Source organism: Equus caballus, chromosome 4 (genome assembly GCF_041296265.1).
Source record: "Equus caballus isolate H_3958 breed thoroughbred chromosome 4, TB-T2T, whole genome shotgun sequence".
NCBI lineage: Eukaryota > Metazoa > Chordata > Mammalia > Perissodactyla > Equidae > Equus > Equus caballus.
Genome location: NC_091687.1, coordinates 88,569,851 through 88,585,985, shown reverse-complemented (window position 1 = coordinate 88,585,985; position 16,135 = coordinate 88,569,851). Strand labels below are relative to the sequence as shown.

At 40.2% G+C, this 16,135-nt stretch overlaps 1 protein-coding gene across 6 annotated transcripts in view; it reads right to left on the bottom strand.

Moving 5' to 3' along the window:
- NRF1 (nuclear respiratory factor 1) overlaps nt 1–16,135 on the bottom strand; it is a 123,915-nt gene that overhangs the window by 28,604 nt on the left and 79,176 nt on the right. For all 6 annotated transcript variants that reach the window (XM_070265822.1, XM_070265823.1, XM_014739149.3 and 3 more), the window contains 3 exons: nt 15,752–15,853; nt 7,843–8,000; nt 558–682 (listed from right to left, as the gene is read on the bottom strand). In XM_070265822.1, coding sequence (XP_070121923.1) covers nt 558–682; nt 7,843–8,000; nt 15,752–15,853 — 385 coding nt within the window. The remainder of the gene's footprint in view (nt 1–557; nt 683–7,842; nt 8,001–15,751; nt 15,854–16,135) is intronic.

The following is a 16,135-nucleotide window of genomic DNA, read 5'->3' as shown; positions in this document are numbered from 1 at the left end:
AAGTCAAAGAGCTGGGAAGAAGGGAAGGAAAGTGGCACGTTACTGGCTGAATCCAGAGGCCACATTTAACAGGAAGCAGAACCCACAGCACCAACCAGAAAAGCACCTTCATCACAGATGCTGGCTGACCCTGTGATGAATGATGGTTCTTTTCTCCAGATAGTCAGAACATTCCACCCTACCACAATGCGCTGCCTATAGGAGTCTCTGCTACAGTGAAGGACAGTGATCTACCCCATGGGATAATAAAGGACAAAATGTACCCCAGGGCAAATTTTAAAGTACCTCTCAGCAAGTCCTATCACAGCAAAATAGCCACTTTTCAAATAAGCAATTCAGTTAGGTAGCAATTATCACGGCTTTTTCTTTTTTGAGGAAACCCCAAGTCTCCCACTATTGGAAGGAATCAGAGGCTCCTAGAATTTTCCTAGGCCTACCAATAAAGAAAAACTCAAATGAAAGCTCAACCTCTTTCTGAAGGGTTTGCTGTCAGTCACGTCATGAAGGTTTAAGTGGAAACAGGGAAGAAATTCAATAAAATATTTATGCTCTCTCACCATTAGCATCTTGGACTCCAGTAAGTGCTCCGACGGCTGCTGCGGTTTCCCCAGACAGGACGATCTGTCCCCCCCCTTGCAAGGTAGCCTCGGCCAGGGTGGCGACAGCATGGGCGGCAGCTTCACTGTGGGTACAGGAACAGGAGAGGGGGGATGTGTAAGTACAGCACTGCAGCAAGACAGACCATCCTTTCAACCCTTCCTTGGATCGCGACTGACTCCACAGTTGTGAGCCTACCAGCAAATACATGATTCCAGTGATACTAGATGGAGCTGGAATAATTGTTAAATGATAATAATAAATAGAGAAATCCCAAGTCTTACATATTTACAAAGCTAATGTGAGATTTTCTTTAAACCTAGGAAATTGATGTTTGAGGACAGAAGCACTTATTATCAATCTCTTCTTTATCAATATCAGTTGAGTGCCTGCAAGCCATAGTGGAAGCTCTGATCCATATTCACAATGCAAAAGCCATTTTGGTTGTCAATCATAGGGTTTTCCTTTTCTCTTTTCTATTTATGGTAACACAAGACAGACCATCTGAAACCATCCTTTTATAGCCAAGGATGGATGATATGAGGAGTAGCAACCTGGACTTGCTATTCAATTAACATTAAATAATAACAATTTGGTTTATACTCATGATTTCAAATACAAAGTTATGGTTGACTAATATCCTGCAAAGTCCAACCCTTCCCTTTGCCTCACTGTACATGGGGGCGGCAATTTAAATTAAGACAAAATTTAAAATTATCACTATAAACCAATCTCCTTTACTCTAGAAATACAATGAAATAATAAAACTCCCTTCACTGCAAACACTTTGTAGAATAGCGAGATATTAACCATCTGTTTATAGTGAGCACTATTCTGGCAGTTTGTGTACCATTTTTCTTTCTCTTCCTTGCTATGTGCATAAATATCCATTTTTATTGATTCTATGATGCTACAAACTAGAATGTACTATTATTTTATGTGCCAAAGAAAAAGCAAGGAAAAATTCCTGATAATTGTAATTGTATGCTTATAATTTACCATCCAAATTTCAAAGATGTTAAAATGTGAAGGAAAAAAAAACCCAGATAAATTCTGTACCTCCCCTGGGAAAGCATCAGATACCACTTTGCACAGTTACTGACGGAGTAGCAAAAATAGGCATGGAGGGGCCGGCCTGGTGGTGCAGTGGTTAAGGGCACATGTTCTGCTTCTCGGCGGCCCAGGGTTCGCAGGTTTGGATCCTGGGTACAGACATGGCACCACTTGGCAAAAGCCATGCTGTGGTAGGCGTCCAACGTATAAAGTAGAGGAAGATGGGCACGGATGTTAGCTCAGGGCCAGTCTTCCTCAGCAAAAAGAGGAGGATTGGCAGTAGTTAGCTCAGGGCTGATCTTCCTCACAACAACAACAACAAAAAGTGGGCACGGAGTAGAGGAGGTGGAGTCATTTACTTTAGCACAGGTGGACAAAATCCTGGGTTTGACACCAAATAAGGCAGTTGATTCAGCTTTGTTCTGAAGCTGCAGACTTTGCTATAACTATGGCAGTCATCTCCCAATCACAAGCTGTAGGTAGGGATGGGGAGGGGCTATGGAGTGGTTAGGGTAAACATGTCAGGACTGTGGGCAAAGCAACCTGTACCAAACTCAACAGTGTCACTTTCATCTAAGAAGTCAGCAGACAAGTAAAGCAACTGACAATCATTCCCTTGGGGAAGACTTCTTGGTCACTACAAAGATTTCAGGAAGTAGCAAAAGAAACTCATTAAATGGAAAATTCTCTCCTTCTTTCTAAATTGTCTTGCTTTTTCCCTTTTACGTCTGTGTGTTTAAAAAGTTATTTTTTTCTGATAATAAAATACATGTAGAAAGCTTGTAAACATTTCATTAAGTATAAAAGAAAATTTAAAAATATCATACAGAGATAAGTTATTTCCTTCAAATCTTAAAGACAACTTTAAATAGATAATAATCAGGATCATACCACATACAGTTTTATAGCCTGCTTTTTTCTCCTAACATTGTATTTCACCTTTAACATTTATTCAAAATAATAAATGCAAAATTGCTGATTTTTTCCTTTTTTCTCATCGTTTAGTTGTGGCAGCTTTTAATTTTCAGGCTTCCTTTGACTTAGTTCAACATCATAATTATATATTTCAAATTTACTTACTTCATAAAAAATTTTGGGATGTAATTGAGGCTGAGAATCATAGAGTTTACCTGCAGCCAGAGTAAACCTGAGATCATTCTCTATGCTGAAACATGGATTTACAGCTAAAGGGGACCCTTGATCTGGAATTACTACTAAGGCTATTCTTTACATTTTACATGGTAGATTTTAATTTTAAAATGCTTCATAAGTATTTATTAGAGATTGTAAAATGAATGATTATTTAGTGCCTAGATCTTTAATTTTTAATGTTTTTCTAAGAAACTGTGTCAAATACTATTACCAGCCAATTTTTCAGTATTGAGCTATCACTGATTAATCATAAAAATATTTAACACTGACGAGAGACTTCATGGAAAGCTGAAAAGTATATTCTTTGGAAAAATCTGAAGCTGTGTGGTATTTTGAAGAAGGAAGCTGTTTATGAGAATTGTTCATATGGAAATAGGACCTCTGTTTACAGGTTACCTCAGCAACTGCTCATTCCCCATTGCTTTTATCAGAATTTACAATAATTTTATTTCTATGACCATCAAAGGTGATGTCCTGCCTCTCTTGTACACCCCGGACACATGCCTGCAGTGTGGAATTGCACAGGCGATCAGAGGGAGGGCAGCTACCCAAGGCCTGATGTGAAAGTGTACCTGTACCCCATCACATTCATTTTATCATGTCTGATGCTCTAAATATTTAAAGTCATTTTCTTTAATACCTTTCTAAAAATATGTTATGGTAGAAGAAACGCTTCAAACTAGCAACAACCTAAAGCAAGCCAGGATGCCAGGGATGAGGGGTCTGACAGGGATGACAGGATCACAGGTTGACGAGGTTAGTTATTTCATCCTCTGTTAGGGGCTACAGGCAAAGCAGCGATGGACGGATCTTTTACATGGGGCATAAAGACAATGATGACTCCCATGGTCAGCAGGCCTATCATTTCCAAGTCTATACTAACTACTTACACTGGACTTCATGGGAAATGATCAAACCATACTGCTAGAAAAAGGTTACCTTTACTTAAAAGGTGAATAATGATTAAAATGTCTCTAAGCTACCACTTCACAATTTTTCGATAAAAGTCATTTCCAAACCAGAGTTACAGATGAGAAATTTCCCTCAACTTTTTGTCTGCAAGTGCCCAACATTTATCTACAGGAAAAAGAAGTGGTTGCACAGTCCCTGCCTTCCATTTCCAGAGAAGATTTCTGATCTAGGTTGTCCATCTCATTTTACTGAACAAATAAATACCAGTCCATATATTAGAGGTATATTTTATTTAGATAATATCTCTGATTTTAAGTCAACAGTATTCTCATTTTAAAAAAGGAGTAAATTTTTCTTTAAAAATATGATTCACTTGAGGAAGACTGGCAACAGATATTAGCTCAGGGCCAATCTTCCACACACACACACACACACACACAAAATATGATTCACTTCTTTCTTTAAGAAAAATCCCTTCACAGCAAAAGAACAGCAACTCTAAATTCCTTGAGAAGAGGAACCAACTTAAGCGTTTGTTTCCCCATAGCACTGAGTCATAGCACTATACACAGTCAACCAGAGTAAAAACTGTCTTGGTGACAACAACATAGTGTAAATTTCTACTAAAGCAAATGTGGATTCAGTCTACAAATATTTGTCATGTATCTCCATATGCGAGCACTGTACTGATTTTGCAGAAAGACTTGTTTAGAGGGAACATAAGTCTAGCACAGGTTAACTGACAAACTGAAACTTCAAATTACTTATTGTATTGCAACAAGCAAATGATGATTTCACTTCCTTTCCGCTCTGGTTGTTCAGGATGAGTAGCGACTCCCCTCCCTTTTCGATCTGTGATGCTCTGCTCTTCATTTGTTCACTTTGATTCTCTCCCTATCTCTTTCCTAAAACTGCTGATTATGTATTTTAAAAATAACTAAGTTTAATTAGTTCCCAGATTTTTTAATGACAATTCCTCCATATCTTCTTTGGGTTATTATAACGTCAGAGTGAGCTAAAGGTGGTCTGAGCTCAGGGCCCTTGTTCTGACTTGCCATACAAAACTCTTTTAACAGCACGGTTGAAACAGGTCTGTCCTACATCTGTCCTGATCCCCTTTTCCCCTCTAAGAGATGAAGGAGCCCCTCTGCCTTCTTATTCCCCACCTGCCATTCCATGCAGCTTGCCTCTCTTCTCGCTCTACACCTACACCTGCTGTTTACAGTACAGCAGAGGTGCAGGTGATTATTAGAGAACCATGCTTGTTCCATCTGCACCTGAAACAGAGAGAGGCTAGAAGGGAGGTGCTCTATGAAATCACTTTGTTACCATAGGAACAAAGAACAGATTTCTCAGTGTATTTTTCACTAAGATGACTTCCAGCAACAAATTCTGTAGAGAGGCAGGGAGTGCATCTCATCCCACAGAGAAGCAAACACCAAGGACTTGTGTCTTAAGTCCATCTTTCTGATGTTAGACAGTGAGTTACCTCTCTTGGAATCAGAAAGCCCCTGATGTTCCCCTAATAGCCTGCAACAGTCTAGTCTTCACTGTCAGGCTTGGTTTCTTCATCCCCAGCAGAGGCTGCAATATACCATCCCCCAACACTTATTGGGGCATTGAACTATCTGATTGCAAACAGATTTCAGCATCTCTTTACTCCTCCTACATGCCACAGTGAACCACGTTCTCCTTCCTTTGAGGTAAACACTGTAGCCACCTCAGCTGTATCTGAGTTTGTTAACAAGCCCTCACGGGAAACCATTATTCTTCTTGCCTTTAGAAACAAGCCCTGGTCCTCACATTAAAGGGAGACAGAATGTGCCTCATATTTTCCACTAGGTACAGAGTTCCCAGGACACTCACACTTCACTAGAATATCCAAGATGCTGGCTCAGTGAAATGAAGTTCTGCGGGTCTTTAATGATGGCCTGTTAGGTCCCATGCCACAGTGAGGGGTGACAGGACCAAAGGAAGGGAGGTTCTCAGTCTGGCCATGGCTCTCAGGAAGTTTATCAGGAACCATCCTCTCTCAAAGGGAGGAGTGCGATTGGGCCCAAGTGTAAGGAATTAAGTAAGACTATCATGTTACTGAAAAGCCACATGGTTCAATGCGCTAAGAAAACAGTTCCAATCCCAGGTCACAGGCACTCAGTGAGTGACTCTGGGAGGATGTGTGCATGCACTTCATTTTCTACACCTAATCAACCACCAAGTCCTGGCCATACTTCCTTCAAAATCACTTTATCTCCATTCTTACTACTTCAGTTTCCAAGCCTTTAACATGTCATACCTGGACTGCCTCTTCCTATATTAGCCTTCTATTTCTAAGCTCTTCTCACTATAAGCAATTTTGAATAGACAAATCCTAAAATATAATTTAAATGATAATAGTTCCTAAAGTGCTAACTATGGGCTGGACACTTTGATGAGAGTTTCATATATATCATCTTACTGAATCTTTTTGATTCTACATAATGAAAATTATCCTTACTATAACGATGAGGAGACCAAGGCTCAGAAATTAAATTTCTCAAGATGAAATGGCTAGTAAGCGGCAGGTAGGATTCAAACCTGAATCTACACGACCTCAGAACCCTCTTCTCAGCCACCATACTATACAGCCTCTTGGAAATCTTATGTACAGAAGCCTGTGAAGGCTTTCTAGTACCTAACACAACCAATCTAAACTTCAGCTGATCTTTATATTTTGGAGAAGGTGATCCCCCTCCTCTGAATTCCTGCAATGTTCACAGTCTATATTACACAATTCAATGATGAATTACACTGTGAGTAATACTGCTCACTAAGTGTTTTACTTAAACCAATCTCCCCAATAACAGTATGATATCTTTGAGGGCAGACATATCTCAGAGCATTCTTTATTCACAACCTTACCTGGTAGAGTGCTGGCATGTCACAAGAGTTCAGTGACTATTTGAGATTAACAGCTGCTATGCCTAATGATAACAGCAGCCTTACCATATGTCAGGCCCTGACCTAAGGATCTCACATGCCTTGACATTTTCTCTTCTCACAACAACCTACAAGGTAGGTACTGTTATTACCCCCATTTTACACAGGAGGAAAGCTGGGCACAGAATTCAAGCAAACTACCCAAGGTCAAGCAGCGCATAAATCAGAGTTGGGATTCAAATCCAGGTAGTCGGGCTTCAAGGCCCATGCTATTAACTAGTAGTTAAAATGTCTAGGTCCACTGAAAATAAAATTGTATCAGCAATGAAGAAGAATGACACAAGATAATCTTTTCTGTCAACAAACAACAAGAGGAACCAAGCAGGGAACAACACAATTAGTTTTGGAAACTACCTCTTACTGGAGTATCCCATTCTGCAGCACCCTCCCTAAACAAACCTAAAGAAAAAAATTTCAATTATTTTTCCCAATAACCCAAAACATATTTTATTTTAAAGTCACTGAGGGCTGGCCTGGTGGCATAGTGGTTAAGTTCACATGCTCTGCTTCGGTGGCCCAGGGTTTGCAGGTTCAGATCCCCGGCATGGACCTGCACACCACTCATCAAGCCATGCTGTGGTGGTGTCCCACATACAAAACAGAGGAAGACTGGCAGAGATGTTAGCTCAGGGACAATCTCCCTCACGCACACGCGTGTACACACACACACAGAAGTCACTGATAAGCAAGGGAAGCAAATTTCCTGAAAAGTCACTAAAAGCTCTCGACCAGCTAAAACATGGATTAATACTCCTAATAAAAAGCAGTTTCTTTTGTAGGGTAAAAGGAAAATCAATCCTTATGCTTCTTGATTTGTTATTATACCCTTTGGTCCCTTTAAAAACACAAAGTACTCAAACCTTGCAGCTTTTGGTGTGTTAATGGGCACAGAACAGGATAAAGCAAAAGGGACCCATGTTCTTTGACCAGCAGGCCTGAGCTGGAAGTCAGAAAGGCTGGATTGGTTGCTAGGGGTGCAGTGGGATGGGGTGGGTGAAGGCTGAGTATAAGCCAACTTACAAGGTCCTAAAGGTTACAACTGCTAAGCTCCAACTGCCAGTTGTGAGAAACTGAGGTTCAACATTTCTCCTTACAGCCCATACACAGGGATGGATTTGCCATCCTCATTTATCCCCTGACTCCTGCCTCTACCTGTTGAGTGCCATGGTGACTGTAGCTCCCTGTTGCATCTCCTGAGAAGCTGCCACTGCGGCCTCTGCCAACGATGCTACCGCCTGGGTGGCCTCTGATGCTTGCGTTGTCTGGATGGTCATCTCACCTCCCTGTAACGTGGCCCAATTTTGTTCCACCTGAGGCAGAAAGAACATGACAGTAAAGATCAAACTCACAAAAGAATTAGGATTTTTAAAATTAATTTTTCTAATAAATTGCTATGTGCTCAGCTAAATACATACACACTTTTAAATTAACATGACCTACAATGTATAGAACAGAGTTTTTAGTATGCTATCTTTGTATTAAAAAAGGGGGGGTATTAGAATATATTTTTGAATTTGCTTATATTTGCATAAAGAAATTCTGGAAGGACACAAAAGAAACCACAGAAAACATTTTCCTCAGTATGTGTGTGGGGAGGTGGGGGGGTGGAAAGCTGTGGGAACAGGTTGGATAGGAGACAGAAAGCAAGATTTTCCACTGGATACTTTTTTTTTTAGTGACGAAGATTGGCCCTGAGCTAAAATCTGTTGCCAATCTTCCTCTTTTTTTTTTCCCCTCCCCAAAGCCCCAGTACATAGCTATATATCCTAGTTGTAAGTCATTCTGGTTCTTCTGTGTGGGATGCCACCACAGCACGGCCAGATGAGCAGTACTAGGTTTGCGCCCAGGATCTGAACGGGCAAACCCTGGGCTGCCAAAGTGGGGTGTGCGAACTTAACTACTTGGCCATGAGGCTGGCCCCTCCACTGTATCCTTTTAAATAATTTTTGAAATATCTGAGCTACATCAATATATTACCTATACAAAAATTAAAGTGTTTGAGTAGACCATAAATTCTAAAACAATTCAAACTGTACCAAAGGGAATATACTGCCAGTACTCCAGATCCTTTGCCCAAAGGCCACTACTATTACCTATTTCTTGTATATCTTTGCGGGGATATTCTCTCTATATGCAAGCACACACACACACACACACACACACACACACACACACAAACTCCTACTTTCCCCATCCTATTCCCTCCTTTTAAAAAACAAAAATGGCAGCATATTCTACATATCTTTTTGTACCTTGCTTTTTTCACAAACGATATATTTCCCAAATGATTCTATTTTGGAAAATAGAAAACTACTTCATTCATGGATGATTCGTAATAGTGGCTGTACAGCATTGTGTTATGCACACGCACCATGATTTATTTAACTAGCCATCTTTTAATGGGCAGTTAGGCAGCTTTCAGTCTTTTGCTATTACGAACAGTACTGTGATGAATGTCTTATATACTACTTTGTATATTTTACGTGAGTCTATTTACAGAGTAAATCCCTAGAGGTGGAATTGTATATCAAAGTTATTTTCTATTTTTATTTTTGATGGAAACTGCCAAATTCAGTAACTAATTTTTTTTTTAAAGATTGGCACCTGAGCTAACATCTGTTGCCAATCTTCTTTTTTTTTTCCTTCTTCTCCCCAAAGCCCCCCAGTACATAGTTCTATATTCTAGTTGCAGGTCCTTCTAGCTCTGCTATGTGGGACACTGCCTCAGCATGGCTTGATGAGTGTTGCTAGGTCTGTGCCCAGGATCCAAACTAGCAAAACCCTGGCCAAAGTGGAGCGTGCAAACTTAACCACTCGGCCACAGGGCCAGCCCCAGTAACTAATTTTTTTTAATGTAGCAAAAAGCTTTCCTTTTAGTGGGGAGGAATTATGAAGAGACAAAACAAAACAAAACAACATATCATCTGATGACAGAGGAGACAAGAATTCAGCTTTGCTAGATCTAGCACAGGATTTCTCAGCCTTGGCGCTATTAACATTTGGGCCAGACAATTCTTTGCTGTGGGGGCTGTCCTGAGCACTGAAGGATGGTTAGCAGCCTCCCTGGCTGCTACCCACTAGACACTAATAGCACCCTCCTCAGTCATGACAATCAAAAATATCTCCAGACATGGTCGAATGTCCTCTCTGAGGGGTGGTGGTGGGGAGTGGCCCTGGTTGAGAACCACTGATTTTAGTACAATGCTTTGCATTGAGAGATTTCTCAGTTCTGGATACCTAAATCTAGCTACTTTGGTCTGATTTGCTCAATAAATACTGGTTGATTATTCCCTCTTAGAAACAAAAAGTCGCAGGGACAGTGAAAGAAATTTCTTTCTGAAATATGGTAGGTAATAACTCAATGAACTCAGGTATATTATTTCTATGGACGTGGTCTCAGGATGTTAGCTGTGCTTTCTGGAGTTCTTGCTATTCCTGCTTCACATTGCTGGGGCCCAGTGAGTGGTTAACCCGTGCCTGCATGTTACTGTGTCCCAAAGAAAGTGGCACAAGCTCCAGGCGAGGCAGATACTTAAAATGTCTGCCACTTTGGTTCTATTAGCATACTGAGATTATGATAGTGCGTCTCAGAATGTTTGTCACAAGTCTCCCAGAAAATGAGACATTCTTTTGAGCTACCTTAGTATTTGCCCTGTGTTCTCACAGGCAGTAGACTGTGCCAGCAAGCGTTCAGGGCCCATTACTAGAGGCAGAGATATCCTATTTCCTTCCGTTGGAGTTACAGAGTTGCCCACTCAAGAACTCACAAGACTCTTGGTTCCCAAGGTATTATCTCTTTAATCTCATTACTCCAATGAGCATCACTGCAAACAATGCCACTTTCGATGGCAAGTTACACTGCCAATTCGTATGCAGTTGATGATTCCACTCAAAACATCAGCTGAAGCTGGCCATCCCTGTCAGTTTTTGCCATTAGACATCTTCCTCTTTCCAGATTTGCCCCTCTATATTTTTTGCCCATCTCACTGCTGAGCTTGGCCTAGCGCAGCTCTCCCAAGTATTCATGCTTCAATATATACATTTAGTTACAACTATACTTGTAATGAAAATGGTACTAGAATGTTGCCATATACAGTACACTTTAAAGAAGTTAAATTATACAGCATGAAAGATTAATGGATGGTGGTAAAAGATGGAGAGGAAGAATGAAGAAGCAGACAGAGATTTCTATTCAGAATAATGGCAGGTGATAAATACACCTGCTTAGGTGTTAACATTTCTTTGGAATTTCCTATTCTTGAGTCTCAGTGCTTTAGCTGTGTTTGCTTGAGCTCTTGTTGCTCTCTTTTTCCATCTGCTGGGAGCCACTGTGTGGTTATCTATGCCTGGATGTCACCAGTGCCAGAGAAAGGGCCATAAGCCCTAGGAGGGAAAGATACTCAGAGGATGTACAGTTAGCTTCTATGCTTTTGCCAGAGAGACCCACTGCAATGAGGCCTTCAAACTGTGGCTACTCTTATCCCTCTAGCTACAGCGAGCCACCTGCGGCTGTTCCAGACTTTCACAATGGGACGCACTGCATGTGCTGTTCCCTTTGTAGGAATACAACTCCCATTCTTCCAGCCTTTGCTTCCTGTTCCCCCTTCTAATCTGAGCTCAGGGGAGACTGAAGAAGCTGAGACAACTCCACTCCCCTAAAGTCCAAGGGTCAGGACCTTTCCTCTGTGTTCCAAGCACCTGGGGCTTGCTTCTGCTAGATCCTCGTTTCATTGCACTTGTTCTTTGATGCGTTTTTCTCTGCCACCTACCTGTGTGCTCCTTAAGGGCAAGAGCAGTCTTTATTTTCTTGTATCTATAGTGCCTGGCACAGGGCTCAGAGAGTGTTTACTGAATGGATAGATGAAGAACATACTCCTCTTTACTCATACTTTCCTACTTGTTCTTCAGCCTACTCATATTTCAGGTAAATTAATATTCGTAAAAAACTCACCTAAAAAAGTTGTGCTACTTCAAAACTGTTACATGTATTGATGGTTCAGTTTAAAATTCATGCCTCTAATGTCTTTGTACTTTGGGTTTTTTTCTTCTTCTCCTAACAGAATCACATATACCACTATTATCAGATACAATTCTGTTTCAAGTTTTTACTTTTCTGATACATAATGCAATTAATATCACCAATACCTCTTGGTGGTCTTATCACACAACCGAATAAATTCTCAAATCCATTTGTATTTGTAAATATGCCATCAAAATTGAAATTGTACATATATTTTGAAATCAATATACATAGTTTACTTCATATTATTTTGAAAGTCTTTCCTTGTTCATTTCTAAATGTCTGTGTAACTTATTCTGTGTCCCTAATTAATTTTAACCTGCCTAAGGTTAGAGAGTCTTTTTGCTTCTTTCTAACTTTTTAGATTATTGGGTATTCACAGCACAAAGAGTACTCAAACAGATGTGGGAGACCTGTACAGTCATGTACTGCATCACAATGTTTCATCAATGATCAATAATGGACCGCATATAAGATGGTGGTCACATAAGATTATAATGGAGCTGAAAAATTCCTATTGCCTAGTGACACTGTAGCCGTCAAAATATTACATAGCTGAAGAGGCCAGAGAAAAGCAAACTGCAGAAGAAAAAGAAGAACGCTCAAGAAAATTCACAGTGAAGGGTTTAACAGAAGCTTTTGTAGACCTCAATAAGCTCCTTAAAAAGTTTTAAAACATAGACCCCAACACTGAAAGGATTTTATTTCCTTTCAGTGACCTTATAACTTCTAAAAGAGAGGAAGAGACCTCCTCAAGAAGAGCCTCGGGCAGGTCCTTCAGGAGGTATTCCAGAAGGAGGCACTGTTATCAGAGGAGATGACAGCTCCATGCGTGTTATTGACCCTGAAGACCTTCCAGTGGAGATGGAAGAAAGTGACACTGATGATCCTGACCCTGTGTAGGCCTAGGCTAATGTGTGTGCTTGTGTTTTAGTTTTTAACAAAATACTTTAAAAAGTTAAAAAAAGAGAAGGCTTGTAGAATAAAGATATAAAGAAAGAAAATATGTTTGTATAGCTGTACAATGTGTTTGTGTTTTAAGCTAAGTGTTATTACAAAAGAGTCAAAAAGTTAAAAAACATTAATAAGTTTATAACGTAAAAAAGTTACAGTAAGCTAAGGTTAATTTATTATTGAAGAAAGAAAAATATTTTTTTACAAATTCAGCGTAGCCTATGTGTAGTGTTTATAAAGCCTACAGTAGTGAACAGTAATGTCCTGGGCCTTCACATTCACTCTCCACTCACTCACTGACTCACCCAGAGCAACGTCCAGTCCTGCAAGCTCCATTCATGGTAAGTGTCTGATACAGGTGTACCATTTTTTATCTTTTATACCATATTTTTACTCTACCTTTTCTATGCTTAGATACACAAATACCATTGTGTTAGAATTACCTACAGTATTCAGAGCAGTAACATGCTGTACAGGTTTGTAGCCTAGGAGCAATGGGCTATACCATATAGCCCATGGTACACAGGGCTATACAGTATATACGGGTTCAATACCTGCTGGCTGAGCAAGGATCTGGCTCTGTCTCTTCATCTCACTAGCCACAAGACCTTTACCTAAGTGTGCAGTAGGCTATACCACCTAGGTTTGTGTAAGTGCACTCTATGATGTTCACACAACAATGAAATCGCCTAGTGACGCATTTCTCAGAACACACCCCTGTTGTTAAGCGATCCATGACTGTATTACCAGATGTGACAGGCCCCTAAACAGTCCTTCTTATGTCTGTAACCAAATGTAATTAACTGGATGTGGAAGGCAGTGTGGTCTTATGGTAAGAACTCTCACCGGCAAGGTGGGATAACAAAATGACCTTACAACTTCTAAAAGTATGGGTATTCTCTATTTTTGTAAAGTATTTTCTGTTCCTTGGGAGAAAAGATGCTAAATACGAGGCAGCAAGATGTTTTTACTGAGTCACCTGATGAATGTTTCACTGGTTTGATGTGGTCTTATGTGCCCCAAGTCAGTGAGACATTGTGACTAATTACAGCTCTTATGGCTCAAAACTAAGATGCTAACAGCCATGTCGACATCTAAGAGAAAAAACAGAATCAGTACTATAAAATCTAAAACATTTTGTCACTTTGAGATAACCTATGCTTCTTCTCTTCATATCATTTTTGTTTTATTGGAAGTGTGGTAATTTTTTATTTTTTTGCTGAGGAAGATTAGCCCTGAGCTAACATCTATGCCAATCTTCCTCTACTTTATATGTGGGTCACGACCACAGTATAGCTGATGAGTGATGTGGGTCCATGCTCAGGATCGGAACCCACAAACCCAGCCCGCTGAAGTGGAGCACGCTGAACTTAACTACTAGGACCCTAGGCCAGCCCCCAGAATTTTTTTTTCTTAAATCTAACTGAATTTGGGTTATTTACCAGCAGGCTATCTGTATATGTCATTCGCCCACTCCCATGGTAGATGACTAAATGACATTAGTGTGCTGAAAAAGCCATAAAAATGTGACTGAGACATTTTTATCCTTCATATTTTCCATGAACTTCTGAATACATTGATTACCTTTGTATAAGTGAAGTTATTTTAGTAGAATGGGTTTCAAAGAATTAGTCTCTAGAGAAGTGTTTAAGAAACACAAAGTTACTTTCTTTAAATAGCATCAGGAAACATTCAGTAGGGAGAGGGAGATAGGATGATCTCTTTGACTAAGTCAAAAAGTAACAAATCTTGTAAATGTGCCCACCACTGTCTTCTCTACCTCTTTCACATTTCAAGGTGTGTCCTCTATAGTTTTAGGATTTGGGGACTGAGGAATTTTTCCCTCAGCTAATCCATATGATATTTATATACTTCTAAAAGTAAATATCCTGTTGAATTACCTTTCTACACTGAAAAACCAAATACTAGCTCCTGCCCCGACCATGGATGCCTAGCTGCAAACACTCTCTCCTGAAGGCACAGACCATAGCTCGTTTACGCAGACATTTCTCTCCCCCCGAGACAGGAGCTCCTTGAGAGCAGGGTTCCCCTGTAAGCCAGCTCCAGACATCTAACACATCAGCTGCAGCATGGCAGGGGCTCAATACCTGCTGGCTAACTGGGAAGCCGGCAGCATCTCTTCATCTCACTAGCCGTTAGACCTTTACCAGTTCTCTCCATTTCCTGAGATGCACAAACGAAAAGGACTTTGTGGTGTGCTGAGTGAAAATGCTCCATGGTTTTGAACAAGGGTGAGATAATACTTTTAGTTTTATTTCTGATACTGCTCTCTGACATTTGTGGATGATCCTTCAAATTTCAGCAGTACACCACATTGGTACTTTAGGGGGAAAGCCCACAGTGACTTAATGAACCCCTTCCTGAACTTCATTGATGGCCCAGAGCTCAGCTTAGACAATATTTTTCTAAATGCATTACCCAGCTTCAACACTTACTCTGTGACTTCGGCCTAGTCCCCTAACCTCTATACATTTCTGTTTTCTATCTATAAAGTGAAGATGATAATAGAATCTATACTTCATAGACTGAATGCTTAGTTTACCAAGTGCTCATTAAAACTTAGCTACCTTTAGGTTAACATCCAATAACTATCTTGATTTTGGTAGGGAAGACTTTTCAAAGCCATATTTAAAATGTAATAGATCAGGTCTACTCATTTACAAATATATTTATCTCTTTAAAGAATGCACTGTCAGCTCTAGTTTTAATAATCTAAGTTTTTTTCATAAAGCCCAAAGATTAAAATCTTTGGATTCACAGCATAAAAGTATTGAATGGATAATCCCTTTTTATTGTGTATTATACAAAATGCCATATTGCAAATGTAAATTATAAGTTCCTGACAGGTCTGAATCATAAAGATCTATGAATTTTGATTGTTACAACTAACATACACAGCATAAGATCCTTTGCAAAACTGTCACGATCTGACGTTTTAAAACCTTTAAATAAAATACTGCTCCGGACGCGTAGTCTACTTAAGTCTCTTCGTCTTCCACACCCCCCCTCTCCCTCATCTGCACAGCTCAGGACCTGGGCGGACGCGGACAGACCCCTCTCTCTTACCTCCCCATCAGCCACAGCAGAATAATTCACTTGGGCAACAGTGACTGTGGTTGGTAATTCTGAAGCATCGGCCAATGTGGCTACTGTTGCCCCTGTACCAACCTAAAGAAAAACATGCAAAGTGGCTAAGTATCAGTTAGATCTTTCTAGCTCTCCTCTACTCAGAAGTTAAGATTCATTTAACCTCAAATTCAGCACAGACAACAATTAATATGCCTTGTAATGTGAAATGAGCTACTAAAATCCTATCTCACACACTAATACGAGTTTCGGAGTTTTACTTCAACCAAATAAATCAATATTCAAAGCCACCACATTTTACTAACAGTGCCCAGTGCCAGTCAACCAACTTCCCACTCTCACCCCAATCTGAATTTTAGAGGT